Below are 19,534 nucleotides of genomic sequence, written 5' to 3'. Positions count from 1 at the left end.
CAGTCAGCTTATTTGACAGAGATCAAACCACCATGTAAGGATGTGTTGAGCCTTATTCTGCAAATACTGGGATTAATGCGTGCACAAGAAGTGACCTCCTGGAGTAGCCTTACACTGCCTTCTTATGTTATGGTATTTTTTGTTGAAAGGAAGTCTCTTCTTAGCGAAAATCCAGTTAAGGCTGAGACTGTCGCCCCAGATAAGGCTGTGAGGACTGCACAGGCTTATCTGAAACAACACTTCAAGCACATTAAAACCTATTTTCCCAGAACTAGGCTGATCTATTTTTTATTATCACGTACCGGATGATGAATGTTTGGATGTTCTTGGTGTTTCTTCTTCATTTCTTCCAGTTCCTTTTCGCGAGCCTTGCGATGCTCCTCATCCAACTTTGCAAGCTCTTCGCGACGCAGATGTTCCTTCTCCATCTCGTACTGCTTGAACTCCCCACGTCGCTTCTTGTCAATCTCGTCAAGATCGCTGGTTGCCTAAAAAGAGAAAACACTCTGTGCACATTGAAGAGATCATTACTACTGTATCTGAACAACTCTTGCGCTACTGATACAGCATTAATGAATATTAAGCATTCTGTGAGATATTATACTGGAATGTCTTAAATATAAGGTGCCACATATATATACATGTACATACATATAGTATAACATGCACCTACAAGTATAAAATGAAATCAAAATTGGATAAAAAGTTTTCCATTTAAAAACAATATCCTGAGTGGAATCTGGCCAAAATAAATGTATTTTGCGTTTTAATCTGGTATGGGTGTCAAACAAGTAATTTCACCCCCATGTAATGGATTTGATGTTTGCCTAATGGTCAATAGGTCCTGGCTGTAATTCCCACTATGGTAGCATTATTTAAATTACCCTAAAAGATACCAAGTGCAACATAGTAAAAAGTCTCAAAAGCGTCTTAATAAGCCGCAGACTTTGGACGCTATCCAGCTAAAATAAATACGTTAATATCAAACAAAAGGCAATGTATTAATTTTGGGAAAAAAATAAATATCACTGTCATGTTTTGACAGTGCTTGCTGAAAATCAGTGCTAATTTGATAAATGTACTTTTTTCCAATTAAATATGAAGTGTCATATTTTAATAGTTTTAAATACTTTTTTATAAAGTAAGATAAAAACTCAAAATCAACGAATAAACCCATACACAAAATCAGTGCTCCTTGTAGCAGTAGCAAAAATGTCAACCCTTCATGTATATCTGGTATGGTAACATAGATTTATTGAGATACAAAATGCTCGTTTTAATTTATGTGGCACAATATATACCATTTTAATATCTAGAAACGATATCCATACAACACACAAACAATAACTTTTAAAAGCTATATTCCCATACCACATCTAGCAGTTGAAATTTTGGCTATTGCTATAAGGAACATTTATTTTTTATGTCTTTACTTGAATTTTCAAAATCTTGTACGAAATATTTGTGGATTTTGAGGGTTGATGGGCTTTTTAACAGTTTTTTATTTAAAAAAAAACACTGAATGCACTTTTACTGGAAATAACAAAATCAAACCAAATTCCTCATCTTTTGATTTATAATGCCAAAATCAAGTCACACATTTATCTATGCTGACTGAACCAAAAATAACAAGGGCTGTTTGTAAAACATGCATGCCCCCCATATGGGCTGTCAGTTGTAGTGGCTGCCATTGTGTGAACACGTTTTTTGGCACTGTGACCTTAACCTTTGACCTAGTGACCTGAAAATCAATTGGGGTCATCTGCAAGTCATTATCAATGTACCTAAAAAGTTTCATGATCCTAGGCGTAAGCTTTCTTGAGTTATCATCCGGAAACCATTTTACTGTGTCCAGTCACCGTGACCTTGACCTTTGACCTAGTGACCTGAAAGTCAACAGGGGTCATCTGCGAGTCATGATCAATGTACCTATGAAGTTTCATGATCCTAGGTTTAAGCGTTCTTGAGTTATCATCCGGAAACCATTTTTCTAAGTTGAGTCACCGTGACCTTGACCTTTGACCTAGTGACCTGAAAATCAATAGGGGTAATCTGCGAGTCATGATCAATGTCCCTATAAGGTTTCATGATCCTAGGCATAAGCGTTCTTGAGTTATCATCCAGAAACCATTTAACTATTTCGGGTCACCATGACCTTGACCTTTGACCTAGTGACCTGAAAATCAATAGGGGTCATCTGCGAGTCATGATCAATGAACCTATGAAGTTTCATGATCCTAGGCATAAGCGTTCTTGAGTTAGCATCTGGAAACCATTTTACTATTTCAGGTCACCGTGACCTTGACCTTTGACCTAGTGACCTGAAAATCAATAGGGGTCATCTGCGAGTCATGATCAATGTCCATATGAAGTTTCATGATCCTAGGCATAAGCGTTCTTGAGTTATCATCCGGAAACAATTTTACTATTTCGGGTCACCGTGACCTTGACCTCGTGACCTCAAAATCAATAGGGGTCATCTGCGAGTCATGATCAATGTACGTATGAAGTTTCATGATCCTAGGCCTAAGCGTTCTTGAGTTATCATCCGGAAACCATATGGTGGACGGACATATGGACGGACCGACATGAGCTCGTGCTGTTCGTCGCCATTTGAGCCATTCGCACAAATATTGAGAATTTGGCTCAAGAAAAATCTTATTAGCAAAAATGCGAACATCTAGTAAAATTTCTTTGAAAACATCTGCCGTTTTAATACGGACTCGGGTTTTATATATATTGGTCTCGTAGTTTTAATGAAAGTGTTCACAATTCGAACAGTAAACGAAGCCCGGTCTGTACCTGATTAGACATCGCTTGACCTTATTGTTATTGAAGTGCATATGGTAGCTGGCCAATCAACATTGAGCTCGCTTACACATGACATGACGTTGTCGAATGAAACGTGAGAACGGGTGGAGTTATCGGATAATATTGGGTCATTCATGCGCAGACACTGTATACTTAGAATACACAGTTAATATCGCCGTCTGCCTACAAAATAGCGGCCGGTCGCAAAGTCGTATAAAGAGATAAGCAAATGAAAAAAAACGTGACAATACCCGTAAATAAATATTTCTAAGCTGACCACTTTTTATCTTTCTACCAAATATTTACCGATCTGAATTAAAGAGTGATCATTAAATAATTAGTTATATGGCGATAATATTACACCTTTCTACCGATTGCTGAATTAAATTGAAAGGTGATAATTTATTAATCGTTTTTTAATCCCAAACTATCCTTAACGACAGCGGCGTATTTTAATTAAAGGAATATGACAAAAACACGAGCGGTTTAATTGTATTTAAAGTTTAATTAAAGTATGGAGTTTGTAACACTTCAAAAGAGTAATTCATCTAGTCTACTATAAAAACGGAATAACCACTTTGTCTACTAATTATTTTATTATTATTATATTTATTATCGTCCTGAATATTGTCAACTGGTATTAAATGTTATAAACAAGAGACCCATGAGGGCCTGAATCGCTCTACTGGCTGGAATCAATAGGGCTCAAGCCCTTGATAGTATGAACAATCTGAGTAAGTTTTAAATAAACAGACCCAAAATGGGAAATTTATCGCATAAACAAGAAGAAACATAAAATTTAAACTTCAAATGGCTCCTTTTAAACAATAAGTTGGACAAATTTTCTTCAATCTCAATGGGGTTCTGGCACTTGATGATATAAAACATATGTTGAAGTTGCAAAAGGATAGAACTTTATATGTAAACAAACAAGAAGTGTGTTTGTCGGAAACACTATGTCCCCTTCTGCGCTGCTTTGAATATTTTTTGTTGACCTTTGACCTTGAAGGATGACCTTGACCTTTCACCACTCAAAATGTGCAGCTTCATGAGATACACATGCATGCAAAATATGAAATTGCTATCTTCAATATTGCAAAAGTTATGGCAAAATGTTAAAGATTTTATTTTTTTCCCTCAAATTCAAGGGGAGATTATTCTGGACTTATAAGTCCGGTATTTTCAGCTCATTTTCAATAGGATTTGACTCATCATTCAGATAAAGACACTGTGCAAATTGGGAAATGATTGGATGAAAACTGTGGACTTTATTGCGTAAACAAGACTTATTTGACAATTTTCTCAAATTCAAGGGGAGATAATTCTGGACTTTTTTACTCTGATGTAACCCATTTTCAATAGGGTTTGAGTCCTTATTAATATAAAGACACTGAACAAGTTTGAAAAGAATCGGATGAAAACTGTGGACTTTATCACGTAAACAAAAAAAAGTCTAACGCACGCACGGACGGACGACGGAAACCACGCCATGACATAAGCTCTTCAGGCCTTCGGCCAGAAGAGCTAAACACAGCGTCTCTGTTTCTTTCTTTTGCAATTATGACTGCTTGACCCAGGTGTCAGCAGGTGGCCCGTGTGTTAAACCGTAACAATCAACAGTAATATAAACAAAAGACAAGAGATATTTATTATGCATTTGTCATGACAACGGCGTAACAGATGGTTGATAACGCAAAATTGATTATCTGTTCTCACAACACAAAAAAATATTGACACATTTTTTCGGAAATGGCTGATTTCGAGACTAATTTTTTTAGCGCGTATTTTATCTAGATTTTCAATTTTTACCGATACATTTGGACCAAACTCGGGGGTACGTATTATACACGAGGTTGTATTATATTCGTGTATTTTAGGTAATATAAAAGAAACATGATATCCAAATCAGCAAAGAAAATATTGTAGTTTTGACCAGAAAAATACCTTCTTTATGAGTTTTTCCAAGTCTGCAGTTTCAAATGAATGCGGGTTCTTCACATCAACATGATGAAGGTCACTTTCCTGCAAGCCTGGTCCGCCTGCTGCATACACAATGGTGGGAAAAAATACTTGTAAAGGTTGCTTAATTATATAAATATATGTAAGGCCACACTCCAACTAAAACAATCCCATTGTATCAGTTTGCTGTAGAATAGTGGGAGCAAATTGTAAAAAAAATCTACTACTGAAAATAACGACATATTGAAAAATATCAAATATCAAAATTTGTTTAAACAATTTACTGGTCAGGCATGAAACAAGAGGGCCACAGACCTAGGTCATTCACCTGAGAACGAAGGAACTGAATTGTTTTGAGTAATTTCTGTTATGTTTGTGTATTAATGTGGCTTCTGCATGACGCTGCTTTCACACACAGAACCAAAGACATGATATGAGACAATATGTCCTGGACCCTGGCAACCATGTTTTTCCACAGACTAGAACCATTTTCTACTGAGATATAATAAGAAAAAATCTTCTGATCAAGATTCATGAAGATTCTACATAAATGTGACTTCTTGAGTGTTTACAAGGTTTTACTATAGCTTTATATGGGAAAACTGCTGTAACAATCGGGCAGCCATATTTATCAACAAACCATTTCATTGTGGACCATTTCAGAGATATTACAATCATTGAATCAAATATTCTCAGCAAGATTCAGGATAATTTGATTGAGTGTTAACAATAAATCACTATAACCATGTAAGGATAACTGCCCCATCCCCTGACTAGAGTTTCAAAAAGCTTATTCTATAGTTTGACCTAGTTGATGACCTCATGTGAATCTATTTCAAACTCTGCCAAGATATCATTAGGAGAAATGTTTTCACCATGTTCATGAACATTGGACAAAATATGTGGCCCCCAGAGTCTGAACAAGGTAAATGTTGATAACATATGACATACAAAAGGCGATCACAAAAGCTCATGTTGAGCTCAGGCAAGCTAAAAAAACACAAAATTTCTAAACCAAAATTACATATCAATTTTATTGAAGAATTTTACATTTTAATTTACATTTATTATTTATCTACAATAAATAACAATTCCTTAAGGCTTAAAAACTTTCACATATATACATGATAAAGTTTTTAACATTTACAATACAACATTTCTAAAAGCATTTGGCAAATCAAAATACTCTGAGACCTCAATATTTTGACAATCAGAAAATTTCATTTGACCCATAAAATGTCTACCTTGTGGTCATCTGACTCGTAATTGTCAAAATCTATTGAAAATCCTGAATGGTTTTAGTGGTCATTTCTAAATAATTGTGGTAAATTTCATCTGATATTTATTTAAGAAAAAACTGAATAAAATGTGATTGGTGAAAACAAATACGTAAAACCAACAAAATGAAATACTACATAGTGCAACCAGTCATTAGAACATTCAGGCTATTCATCTTGATGTTCTTCTTTGGCATTTACTTGATGTTAAAGCTGTATCCATTTTTATATAAAAAATAATTGAAAACAAGGGCTGTTTGTAAAACACACATGCCCCCCAAATGGGCTGACAGTTGTAGTGGCAGCCATTGTGTGAATACGTTAGAGTATGATTGGCAATTTGAAGATGAATTGCTTGTGTGACTCATGGAGTTGCTGATGAGAGTCTGTTGTTTATTTGTCATTCACTTCAACCAGATTTTAATGTTTCAAGTCACTGTGACCTTGACCTTTCACCTAGAGAACTGAAAATCAACAGGGGTCATCTGTCAGTCATGACCAATGTCCCTCTGAACTTTCCTGATCCCAGACTTAAGCGTTTTTGAGTTATCATCTGGAAACCATTTTACTGCTTCGAGTCACTGTGACCTTGAACTTTGACCTAGTGACCTGAAAATCAAAAGGGGTCATCTGCCGGTCATGATCAATGTAATTATGAAATTTCCTGATCCCAGGCTTAAGCGTTCGAGAGTTATCATCAGGAAACCATTTGGTGGATGGACCAACTAACGGAACGACCAACATGTGCAAAACAATATACCCCCTCTTCTTTGAAGGGGGGCATAAATATCAAAACTATCTATTTATAAGCAAAACATACTAGCTGCAAAAACGATTGTGTTAAAAATGTACAGTGCATATTAAAACAGAAACTGTATAAAAAATGTCTCAAAGCTTTTAGTGCTACAATCTGTTAATCTGTCAGCTGTATTTGAAGATGAATAAAAATTATAAATGGAATACAATGTGGGAAATACACATAATAAAATATGACTATGTGAGGTGTATTATTATCAATTGAATACGATTTTGGAAATATAAATCATGTAATATGACTATATAAGGTGTATGATTACTATCTAGGTTGTTAAATAAAAAGAAGGAAATTAATCCCAATAGAAACAAATAAAAAGAGGACTATTTTCAGTATATTATTGTTACAATTGTGCAATTGCATAAATACAGAACAATACAGACTTAAGAATATGCATGAAGTATCTTCCAGATAAGCCACCGCAGTTCACACAGTCAAATAAAAACAAAAAAACCCATAAAAGCGACAAATTTGCCTGGTCAGACTGCAGAAGCTAATCTGGGACAACACTTCATGCAAATCCATTAAGCCCAGTTTTTCCAGAGCGTTAAACAATCAAAAGCCCCTGGTGAGAATATGTTAATTTATATCTCAAAGAGTCAGATTTGCGACATGTTTACCTGGTACATTAATGAATAATGATCAATAAAAATGTTAGCGAAGACATGTTATTATTCGTGTAAACATGAACTGTGATAGAAAAACACACAATGTACGAACAGAAGTATGAGGTATGCCTCGGAAGAAGACGTTAGCTGTTTGCGCTACTGGTTGTTATCATGGAAATGACCTTATCAAAGTACTTGTCCCAGTTAATCTTTTGGGTAATGTGTTCAATAGTCTTGTAAATAATAAAACTTTTTTTGTATAAATGGTATTACATTTATTTTTGTATACATATTTTATTATTTAAGAGTTATGGAATCATATAACAATATCGACATTTTGCAAATAGAGAATAATATGTTGGTGACGTGGATGGAGAATGGTTATCTGGCAAGTCGGAGGAAGTTATCGGGTGAGCCGAAGGCGAACCCAATAAGATCCTCCGACGAGCCAGGTAACCATTCTCCATCCACGTCACCAACCTATTATTCTATTTAACCTGTCACATTTATAACATTCATTGAAATGTTTCTAAAAATATCTAGTTTTTGATTATTTTGTGTTTAAATATTTAATATGGGAAAAAAAAACACTCAAACAAAAACATTGTGATGTCACGTCATGCAAAAGCTTAGGCTAGCTTTCATCTTGTTAAACAACACAGAAATCGAGTCAATGGTTATTAATTCAATACACAAAGACTAAATTATGCTGTTAAAACAATAATGTTTAAACAAACAGTACTTTTCATTTATTTTTTTAAATTGAAATAAAGTATATTTAATTAAAAGGAAATAGTACAGGTATGCGCATGCGCGGAGAGCAACTGACGGATATTCGATATCACGTGGTCATCTAGCCTAATATCTTTTGGGATATTAGGTTACCTGGTTATCGGGCTGATTTAAAGGCATGTGACAGGATATAGTAAGGTATCTTACCAGTTTTAATCACCAAATATAAAAACAAGAGCACTGCATAACGGGTGCTGACGCTCGGCTGCGGATGCAGTTTTGAGTAAATGAAAGCTTGTCAATTTTTTTTTTTGAGGTCACAGTGACATTGACATTTGACCTAGTGACAAAAAAAAGGTGTGGCGTGTAGAACTCATCAAGGTGCATCTACATATAAAGTTTCAAGTTGAAGGTGGAAGCAGTTTGATTTTAGAGCCAATGTTCAAAAGGTTAACAAAATGTAAAGGTTTAAGCACGACGCCGGACAACGAGCTGGCTATGACAATACCTCGGGTTTTCTCCAAAAACAGCCAAGCTAATAATCTAAGTTTGTTGGTTTATTTTTATATACTTTTACATTCAGATATATCAAATAATAAATTTTACTTTTGTTGACAAGAACTCTGACTAGGTCATTTCTAATTGCTCGTATTAATCCAACTGTTTCTAGCAAGTGTGAAGAAATGAACAAAAAATACTAATGCATGAGTACACAAGGGAGGTAAATCCACAGCAAAATCTGGCACCCTACAGTGTACTTTACTCACGCGTTTCTAACGTCATACCTCCGGACATTACAGACTCTAAAACCTCCATACCATTCATCTGTTTCATTTTTTCTCGAGCTAATTGGCGCAGACGGTCCATTTCCTGGCGTTTAAGCTCGTCTAACTTTTCACGGATTTGATGTGATACAAGTTCTAAATGCATGGCAATTTTGCCATTCTGCAAAAAAGAATGTTTTAATACTACAAATGCAATTAAACAGTTTTTACTTGTAAAACTTTTCTTTATAGGCCGTGAGTTTTACAGCAATTTCTTTTTTTATTAGATCATATGATCATGATATTAAATTGTTGATATTATTAAACACTTACGCATTTGCAATAACAAAAACACTGAAAAAAAGGTTACCTTGATATCTGTCATATTCATGGTTTCCAGCTTTTTCCTGAACTCATCATCTTCTTCAAGAGCCATGACTACCTCACGTAGATACCTCTCATACTCCAGCCCAAACGCCTGAAAGTTGTTAAGGCCTCGGTTACTTTAACTCTTTACCACTTAGTTACGTATTTTTGACGCATTTGTGGTCCCTTTGAAAGAAAAATTTAATTACAGACCTTTCTTACCTGATTCCAAGTTTTTAAGGCTCCATTTCCGACCTTTAGATACTGATGAGCAGCAAACAGAATTAAACCTGAACAGACTGCTAGTGTCTCACAGGCTGTTCTGGTTTTATGCTATTTGTACATAGCCATTTTCACTTTGCTTATAAGTGGGAAAGGCTTAAGGTAAGATTTGGTTTACTGTATTACCCTAGTGACCTGACAATCAATAGGGGGTCTTCTGCCAGCCATGATCAATGAACCTATGAAGTTTCATGATCCCAGGCCTAAGCATTTTTCATTTATGATCCGGAAACCATTTTACTGTTTAACGTTAAGGTGACCTTGACCTTGATCTTTGACCTATTGACCTGAAAATCAATTGGGGTTATCTGCCAGACATGATCAATGTACCTATGAACAGTGCTCCAGCTAGGATTTGAAAAGGGCATGGGGGCTTGTTTGTCAAAAGGGCACTTTCGACGTGCAGTATTTTGTCAAAAGGGCACTTTCGACGCGCAGTATTTTGTCATAAGGGCACGTTCGAGCGTGCGGGTGTTTCTGGAATGCTTCTTATTGCATGTTAATTGATATGTTATAAATAACTGTATTATTCCCATTATTATTAAACCATTCAAATATAATGTCTACAATGAGGATTAAACTAAATACAATGTAATAAGAGATTTATGAATTATAATATGTAAAAAAACAAAAACAAAACTTTTTTTTTTGGGGGGGGGGGGGGCAGGGCGGAGGTTCGGGGGGGCAGGGCGGAGGTTCGGGAGGGCAGGGCGCGGCGCACTTCGCTTTAGGCCTAGCTGGAGCACTGTATGAAGTTTCATGATCCTAGGCCTAAGCGTTCTTGAGTTATCATCCGGAAACCATTTGGTGGACGGACCAACCGACAGACCGACCGACATGTGCAAAACATTATACCCCCTCTTCTTTGAAGGGGGGCATAATAAATGAATAAAGCGCATCAGCTTTTACAATTGAAATTTGGGGGTTTAAAGCGGGTATATACGATTTTTATATATGTGTTTAATTGTAATATATTGATAAAATATGTTACAATAACACAAAATAGACAAGAAAAATTATACATTAAAGCCGAATTTCATAAAATGCAGCAAAGACAAATTAGCGCCCCGAGCCGATAGTGACATACATATTTTCCTACAATAACCGAAGCATTCGTCTTTGTATTATAAACCGTTAAACTACGAGGGGTTTTCCAGAAGTTCATGGATTTTCGCTATAACTTATTTGTTTGCTGGTAAAAGTCAATGAAGTTTACATATTATACAAACCAATTATCACGGACTTTATATATAAGCTAAAAATGCATGAATACCATAAAGCGCGTTTGAAACGCGTTGCCATAGAGACCTCAGTAACGACATGCGGTGCACGCGTGTATTTTATTATAAGTATGAGCGTTACGCGAATTTAAATTTGGTTTAAATGTCGTTGATAAACAGAATTTACGGCAAATTTCACGTTACAGCGCCTAAATCCTCCTTACAGCCCGGATTTGGCCCCTATGGACTTCCGCGTCTTCCTGGAAGTTAAATCACAGTTGCGCGGTATTCGCTTTGCAAGTAAACAGGAACTTACAGTTGCAGCAAAGCAAATCGTGTCGTCTTTTGACGCTGACTGGTATAGAGACACTTTTGACAAGTGGATTTCCCGACACATAAAGTGCGTTCGCGTTGGAGGTGATTATGTGGATTTGACAGTTGTTAACTTCATAACGTCATTGACGTTGAACAGAAACGTTACACGTGCGTCGGTGTGCGCATTGTGCACATGTTTAAATCTCTGATATATATTTATTGTTTAATGTATTTCCATGATATTTGGAGAGTAGATTTGGAAAGGACGAAATATTCTTAACATGCTATTTGTTTGTCCATTTATGTTACCAAATGAAAGTTATAGCGAAAATCCACTAACTTCTGGAACACCCCTCGTAAGTTTAGATACACATGTATGGTATACATGCTGGCGAATTCGGCTGTACAGCCATTTTCAATTTCAGAATTAAATATCTGGCTTATTTCGCATTTTTCGACACATGTTCTTCTTAACTTTTATTTTAATTTATATTGAAATATATATATAATAAGTTTTTTACACAGTTTATATAAATTCATAAATATTTGACAAAATCGTATATACCCGCTTTAAAACTGTACGTTATACATTGTTAAACACTGTATGTTTAAAAAATATTTCCAATATCAATTAAACAAATGTCATTTACTGAATGAAATATTCAAATGCACTGCTTATGAAGTTAATGAACTTCTACTGTTGTTTTTTTTAGTAGCTTATTAATATATTTAAATAACAGTTTATAATGTCAGCAAATGATAAGTCATCATATGACGTCAACAAGTATTTTTGATTAGAGTATACTTGTACCAGTTCATTACCCCGAAGCAAGACGTTTATGACTGAAAATAATGCGAATATCATCAAACAGTAATGTAAAATCTGTCAACGCAGTATGCTATTTATGTTGTCAATACAGGTAAATAATTATTTTGTCAAAGGCCTATTCATATTTTGTAGTGGACAGATTTAAAGTTAAGAGTGATTCAAGGTACAGTTAACATAACACACTTGTATTGATGACTTACAATATACAAAGATGTTGTTATTCCACATCCTTCAGAATGACCAGTATTATTTTGCACAAAATCTTTGAAACAAGGCATAATTATAAAATTATACATCCAATACATTATAATATTTATACACTCCAGTAAGTTTGTATTGAGGGAATAACTGTACATACAAGCAAGAGACATATGTGGTAAATGTATGCAAAATTACAAAACAAAAAGGGTGTAAATGTTTAAGGTTTAAGTTAAAATAAAAAGGTTTTATTTAATAAAAGTAAAACTTCCTGTCGTGAACAAATTATGCAGATTTGGGGGAAAATATAATCCCTGTTTAGCTTATGCAGACTACACAGGCTAATCTGTGAGGACACTGTAAACACATGAATTATGCCCTGTTTTCCCAGAGCAAGGCCAAATCAGAAAGAAGACAATGTTGCTTACCGGATCTTCAGGTGTCTCATCATCTGGTGACATTCCCTCCACTGGTTTAATATCAGGCTGCACTGGGGGGCAACCAATCTCCCCATATATGGCACATAGCACTACAGTACACAGGAGCCACCTCATTTTCCTGTGGAAATCATAGCATAAAAAATAATTAAATCCAAAAACGGTTTTGTGCAACAATTTCTAATGAAAATGTATTTTATACAAGCTGCATTTCTTAAAATATATATAATCTTTCTTCAGTTACAATCCAGTTTCTTATATCCTGCATTTCATATCAGTATGCACACATCATGCTTACAAATTGAGCCTAGTTTCAATCTTGAAAATCAGTAGAAACATGTACCGTTGTTTAAAAGTGGTTTTAAATATAGAAAGCATATTAATACTATATATTATTACCGGTACACGTTCAATGTCATATGTTACACAGTTCTATTACTAATCACATTTTAAACACAGGATTAGTAAATACAGAATTTTTTTTATTAAGGTATATGTTCACCACGTGGTAACAAGTTATCTCGATTTACAGTGCATATTAGTCGAAATATTTTTAAATAATTTCCTGCTTCCAAATTTAAGCTTCATCTTTTCATTTTCGGATAAAAGTAAAAAGAGCATTCAACCCCAATCAAAAAAAGTGAAAAGTCTGTTAACATGATGTATGGAAAACTAACATCACCAATCAATGGAGAATCAGCAATTAAAAAAAAATTGTGAAAGTAAGCGAAAACAATTATTTGTGAAAGCTGCAAAAGACGATTCCATATATTTTAGTTTTTTTGTATACCAGGCTAAATGATTAAATGGACTGACATAAGTTCAAGGATCCCAGCTCTATATTCAGTGAGGTCAAAGATGAAAGTATGGAACAATGGCTGAGATTGCTCAACTGGTCATTGGCTTAAGCATCTTTCTACCATTTTTTGCAAGGTGTTATGTTGAAGAGTATTTTTGGGCAGGACAAATTTGGGGCTAAAATTTTGCCGAATTATCCAGACAAAGGGTTTGATAAGAACACATATTTCTGTCAAACAACCGCTTGTCAATATGTTCAACATTTTACCACTTAAATATATATTTTTTGACGCATTTGTAGTGACAGTCTTTCAGAAAGTTAAATTTATTTAAAGGCCCTTCGTACTAAATTCAATTTTTAGGCTTCATTTCCAACCCTTAGATACTGATGAGTAGCAAACAGCATAAATCCTAAACAGACTGCGAGTTACTCGCAGAATGTTCTGGTTTTATGCTGTTCCCACATGCCATTTGCACATTGCTTCTGAGAGTGAAAGGGTTAAATTCCAAATTTAAAGTTTGTTGAACTCAATAAATCTAATGCTGATCTGTGATGAAGTCTCAAGGTATTATTTTCATATAGATAAAAAATGTCTCTTTATGTTCAATGTTTCTTTTTGCATATTCCCATTCCATTGACAATACAGAAGCTGATTTCTGTCATATTTGTGTGTTTTAATATGCCCCCTACATTCCAATGTTCTATTCTTACAAAAAATTTCAGTTCATCGTGAAGTCTTCACACTTGTACAAAATGTTGCATGTTTATTTGCATTAAGGTTTTGTGATTCACATTGGGAAATATTTTTGTATTCAAGCTGGCATTGCTTTGTGAATAAAACTTCATCCATGATCGTTACTTGTGACAAAACAGTAGATCACAAGTTAATTCATATCATCAAACATTTACTTAAAATACATGAACAAATAGTATATATTCAAGTATAGCTACTAAAATATACATTTTCAAACTAACAGATGGATAAATTGATGAACGTTAGAAAAGAATGAATACTTGTACTTAATTATCGCTATATCCGAACATCAGTACACTCTACCAACAACACTTTTACAGACAATTGCTACGCATATTAAAACAAAATATACAATAGTAGTTTAACCAACTATTAATTCATATAAATCATTATTTATTCAAATCCTATGGTAAAAGAATATTGCATAAGCAACACAAAATATGTTACCTAGTACTTACGTGTTGATATGATGATTTATATCCGGTTATGGTAATCGTCGCTAGTGGCAAGTAACCTATGCACGTGCTGTTGTCGATATATGTGAAATACTCAGTAGGTGCCAACGAAGGATACAGACAGAAAATCAAAACATAAAAAATGAGAATTCATGAGAACACACTGTACAACGAGAATTAACTGTGCTACTTGTGATATGACGTTAAATCATGATAATGACACTAAGGGACCCTTTTTGTGTTTGTCAATGTTATACTGTTATTGTCAATGTTTCTATCCGTTTTTTTATAAGTTTAAAATCTCACTTTGATCATTGTTACAAAAAAACATTTATATGCTGTTTTGATTCTTAAATTCGCTCATCAAGATAGATTTAGATAGTGACCATGCTGAAGCTTGCTTATTAAATGCGCACGAATGATCTTAACACCAATATCTCCTAACTGAATCCATTCTATGTATGGTTTATTGTATTTTGGAGACTTTGAAAGAGGATCTCTTTTATTTGACTGACATCCTAAAGAAATCTTTAAATGGCTTGCTAAGTACACGTTGAATTGGTTAGAGTTAAGTTCAAAGGCAAGTATTTTCTACAAGATCTGCCAAATAATCACCCTGTTATGGTTGTTCATTGATCAAAGTATCAATGCTCTATAATGAAACATATTTCTTTTCTGAGATTTATATACTGACGAAAGAATAATAGAAAAATGAAATTTCGATTGTTATTTCGTATGTATTGTAAAATTAACATAAGTGAAAGCTTTATTTTATTCAAAATATCCCCATCATTTTAAGGCACCATATTAATTGTTGGCTATAGAGAACCCGTCTAGAGTTACACATATTACTAAATATGTCTTGATCGCGTAATTTCATGTTAACCAAATATGCTAGCGTCAATATAGCGTCAATATAACGTTTAAGGTCCTGAACTACTTTAAACATTTCGCCCGCAAAGCTTGTAGAATGGTTATTACTATGCGTGAACTGACAAGTCGGAAACGTTTCGAGGATAAATCCTAAATTGAAATGTGTTTGCTTGGAAAATAGTATATTATATAAACCACACAACCATTATCATGATGACAAAAAAGCGAATCAATCTACATTAGCAGTAAATTCTGTTTAAGTGAATGTGAGATCATTCTATATTCATTATAGGACGTCCTTTATTCAAGGTCGTTCCCTTAGTCGCCCTACCTTTAGCAACTAATTTTCATTATTGTGGTTTAAAATTAATCAAGATTTAGACATATTTTCAAAGATATATTTCTAATGACATAATTGACGTAAATAGTAAAGACAAAAGTAAGTATTAAAACCAAGTCAATAAGTTTTTTTTCGGCATGGGGTTTACTGTACATGTACAACATAATTAAGGGATTTGCGGGTTTAATTAAGTTTGTGCACCATTCATGCATCGTTTTTTTAACATACAACGAAGCGATTTCGAGTTCAGCATCAGATTTCAACGTGTTTTATTTACATACAATGTAAATAAACATACGATGACAAATATAACGATTACTATTGCATGAGCATATTTTGCCAAAATAATAATTGTATTTACCGTTATGGAACCGTAACGATCATATTAAAACAAAATGCATATGGAAACGTATTTTAAGCTTTTGACAATTCTGAATGTACAGAGTCATATCCGGGAGTAAATTTTATTTCAATGCTCAAGTTTATTTAGGCCACGTCGACAATGTTAACGTGCCAAATGGAATGTAACCAACATTACTATACAGTTTGGTTTTGAGTCAACGGTGCGTACACAAAATTAATTAGCTCGTGTATTTTCGCTTTAACACACGCGCACTCGTTTTGACGGATTCATCACAATGCTTCGACGGTTTTCTGCAATTGTATTTCATATAAGCTTATTTTTTGTTAACTCTATACTTAAATATCTTTGGCGCTTCAAATTGCATAAATGATGTATAATGTCATGTCATGTTATTTTTAGGATCTTCAAGATCTTGTAGCCGTTTTAGCTGCCCTGTCTTTCATGTCTTTGCCTTTGGACTTGGGTTCTGACTTTCTGCTAAGAATGCTGACTCAAGCAGATGACAATCCTGATTTAAAAGTTTATGTTTTCCATTTACAAGGATTTTTTAATTGAAATTAATTCTGAATCAAAAACATCAACTCAAATGATCCCGGAAAAGTCAAATAATTTACAGTCAGTTTTAACTGGAAATTAATAACCTTGAAGCTCCATTCTTTAGAAATAGGAGTGTCCATATTTTATCAATTGCCAAAGGCGGAAGCATACAGATCTGACGTTTTACATCAGTCTGCCAGTCCATACATCTGCCACAAACTTTCCAAAGTAGTTATTGCCTGTGTTGTTTTTGTATGATGTAACTTATCAGGGCTATATCTCTGATTCAATACAAGATTTCAACATTAAACTTCATCAAGTTAACGGGTGTGTAAGAAGTGCCATACACAAGAACCAATAGCCTTCACTTTCTTAAATAATTTATTGCCCTTTGTTGTTTTCATATGTGAACTCTGAAGGGCCATAACTTTGATACCATACAAGATTTCAACATGAAACTTAATGGGTGTATAGATATCAATGAGGAGAATTGTGTTGTACAAGAACTATACTTGTAAGCAAGTATTTCTCAGACAGCAGTATTTACCGGTCGTTCTAGGTATTTCGTGTATTGTAACTATGAAACACAATTTGCTTTGTTAGATACTTACAAAAGCTTGTTTTCTTGCAGCAAGTTGACAGCAGCAATTTGTTTTAAGGCTAGTATTACAGTTAAACATGACCTACAGATGAAGTGAAAATGTGTTCAGGTCGTTTGATTTTTGACGACCCCTTCGACTGATCCAAATTTTTGCAAAGGGAAGTAATAAGCCTTAAATAGGGATTATTTTGATTTTAAGCTCTACTGGCCGAAGTCATGTAATGGCGTGGTTTCCGTCGTCCGTCCGTGCGTGCGTTAGACTTTTTCATGTTTACGCGATAAAGTCCACAGTTTTCATCCGATTCTTTTCAAACTTGTTCAGTATCTTTATATTAATGAGGACTTGAACCCTATTGAATATGAGCAGTATTGGAGAAATAAGTACACAATAATCTCCCCTTGAATTTGAGAAAATTCTCCTTGTTTGCGCGATTTAGTACACAGTTTCCATCTTATTTTTTCCAAATTTGCACAGTGTTTATAGCAGTAGAGCGATTCAGGCCCTCATGGGCCTCTAGTTTCATTTTGCAGGTACAGGGTATTTTTGAAAAGGGAAGTTATATTTTTATGTCCCCCACTATAGTAGTGGGGGACATATTGTTTTTGCCCTGTCTGTTGGTCTATTGGTCTGTCTGTTGGTCTATTTGCGCCAACTTTAACATTTTGCAATAACTTTTGCTATATTGAAGATAGCAACTTCATATTTGGCATGCATGTGTATCTCATGAAGCTGCACATTTTGAGTGGTGAAAGGTCAAGGTAAAGGTCATCCTTCAAGGTCAGAGGTCAAATATATGTGGCCAAAATCGCTCATTTTATGAATACTTTTGCAATATTGAAGATAGCAACTTGATATTTGGCATGCATGTGTATCTCATGGAGCTGCACATTTTGAGTGGTGAAAGGTAAAGGTCATCCTTCAAGGTCAGAGGTCAAATATATGTGGCCCAAATCGCTTATTTTATAAATACTTTTGCAATATTGAAGATAGCAACTTGATATTTGGCATGCATGTGCATCTCGTGGAGCTGCACATTTTGCATGGTGAAAGGTCAAGGTCAAGGTCATCCTTCAAGGTCAGAGGTCAAATATATAAGGCCTTAAGCGCTTATTTTATGAATACTTTTGCAATATTGAAGATAGCAACTTGATATTTGGCATGCATGTGTATCTCATGGAGCTGCACATTTTGAGTGTTGAAAGGTCAAGGTCAAGGTCATCCTTCACAAGGTCAAGGTCATCCTACAAGGTCAAACATCATATAGGGGGACATTGTGTTTCACAAACACATCTTGTTTAAAGAGATATAATCCAAAGTAGGAGCTTCTATTAATATAATGTAAATGGCATTGAGATTTGAGATAAAAGTGGATATATAAATAACAGTTTTATGGATGTTTTTTAGCTCGACTACTATATATGAAATATATATAGTGGAGCTATCCTACTCAACCCGGCGCTGGGGTTAGCGTTGGCGTTAGCGTGCAAATATTAAAGTTTTCGTACTACCCCAAATATTTCCAATGTCCCTTGACATATTGCTTTCATATTTATGCCCCCCTTCGAAGAAGAGGGGGTATATTGCTTTGCTCATGTCAGTCTGTCGGTCGGTCTGTCCGTCCACCAGGTGGTTGTCATACGATAACTCAAGAACGCTTGGGCCTAGGATCATGAAACTTCATTGGTACATTGATCATGTCTCGCAGATGACCCCTATTGATTTTGAGGTCACTAGGTCAAAGGTCAAGGTCACGGTGACTCGAAATAGTAAAGTGGTTTTTTGAATGATACATGTGTACGCGGCCAACAGGGCACACTCTGAACAATATTACAGAAGCAACTGGTCTGTAATCCTAAATCTATAATTATCAGTCCAATGAAACATCATCCTTTTAGTAAAATACAGTGGATCAGTAAAAATATTATCAGAATATGAGATTTTTTGTATATTTTGTATATTAAATATTGTGTTAATGTTTAATTTTGTTGATTAATATAAATATAAGCAGGACAGGGGAGGTAATACACTACAGGGGAAACAAATGCAATAAGTTTAAATTTATTGTTACAGATTTGCCTCCCTTGTAATATATTTAAATTTTACCAAATGTAAGGCTAACTGCATTTTTGTAATGTACTACTACTACTACTACTACTACTACTACTACTACTACTACTACTACTACTACTACTACTACT

At 34.8% G+C, this 19,534-nt stretch overlaps 2 protein-coding genes across 7 annotated transcripts in view; one reads left to right on the top strand and one right to left on the bottom strand.

Annotated features, from left to right (window-relative positions):
- The window catches only part of LOC127847564 (nucleobindin-2-like), a 36,822-nt gene extending 22,122 nt beyond the window's left edge, over positions 1–14,700 (bottom strand). For 3 of the 6 annotated variants that reach the window (XR_008034047.1, XM_052379578.1, XM_052379609.1), the window contains exons 1-6: positions 14,624–14,700; positions 12,604–12,733; positions 9,336–9,443; positions 8,987–9,146; positions 4,756–4,853; positions 303–488 (exon numbers count right to left, since the gene is read on the bottom strand). Coding sequence is in view for 5 of the 6 variants with exons in the window: in XM_052379578.1 (XP_052235538.1) it covers positions 303–488; positions 4,756–4,853; positions 8,987–9,146; positions 9,336–9,443; positions 12,604–12,729 (678 nt within the window). In the remaining variant the exon portion in view is untranslated. Of the gene's footprint in view, positions 1–302; positions 489–4,755; positions 4,854–8,986; positions 9,147–9,335; positions 9,444–12,603; positions 12,734–14,612 lie in introns of all 6 variants that reach the window. The other 3 variants (XM_052379600.1, XM_052379591.1, XM_052379586.1) reach the window with 3 other exon arrangements.
- Positions 14,701–16,389: 1,689 nt separating this feature from the next.
- Positions 16,390–19,534, top strand: part of LOC127848057 (uncharacterized) — a 29,183-nt gene continuing 26,038 nt past the window's right edge. The window contains exon 1 of the mRNA XM_052380345.1: positions 16,390–16,495. Coding sequence (XP_052236305.1) covers positions 16,472–16,495 — 24 coding nt within the window. The 5' untranslated portion in view covers positions 16,390–16,471. The remainder of the gene's footprint in view (positions 16,496–19,534) is intronic.

The sequence above is a fragment of the Dreissena polymorpha genome, chromosome 1 (assembly GCF_020536995.1).
Source record: "Dreissena polymorpha isolate Duluth1 chromosome 1, UMN_Dpol_1.0, whole genome shotgun sequence".
In the NCBI taxonomy this organism is placed as follows: Eukaryota; Metazoa; Mollusca; class Bivalvia; order Myida; family Dreissenidae; genus Dreissena; species Dreissena polymorpha.
Note: the sequence above shows the minus strand (reverse complement) of the source record. Positions and strands in the feature narration are given on the sequence as shown.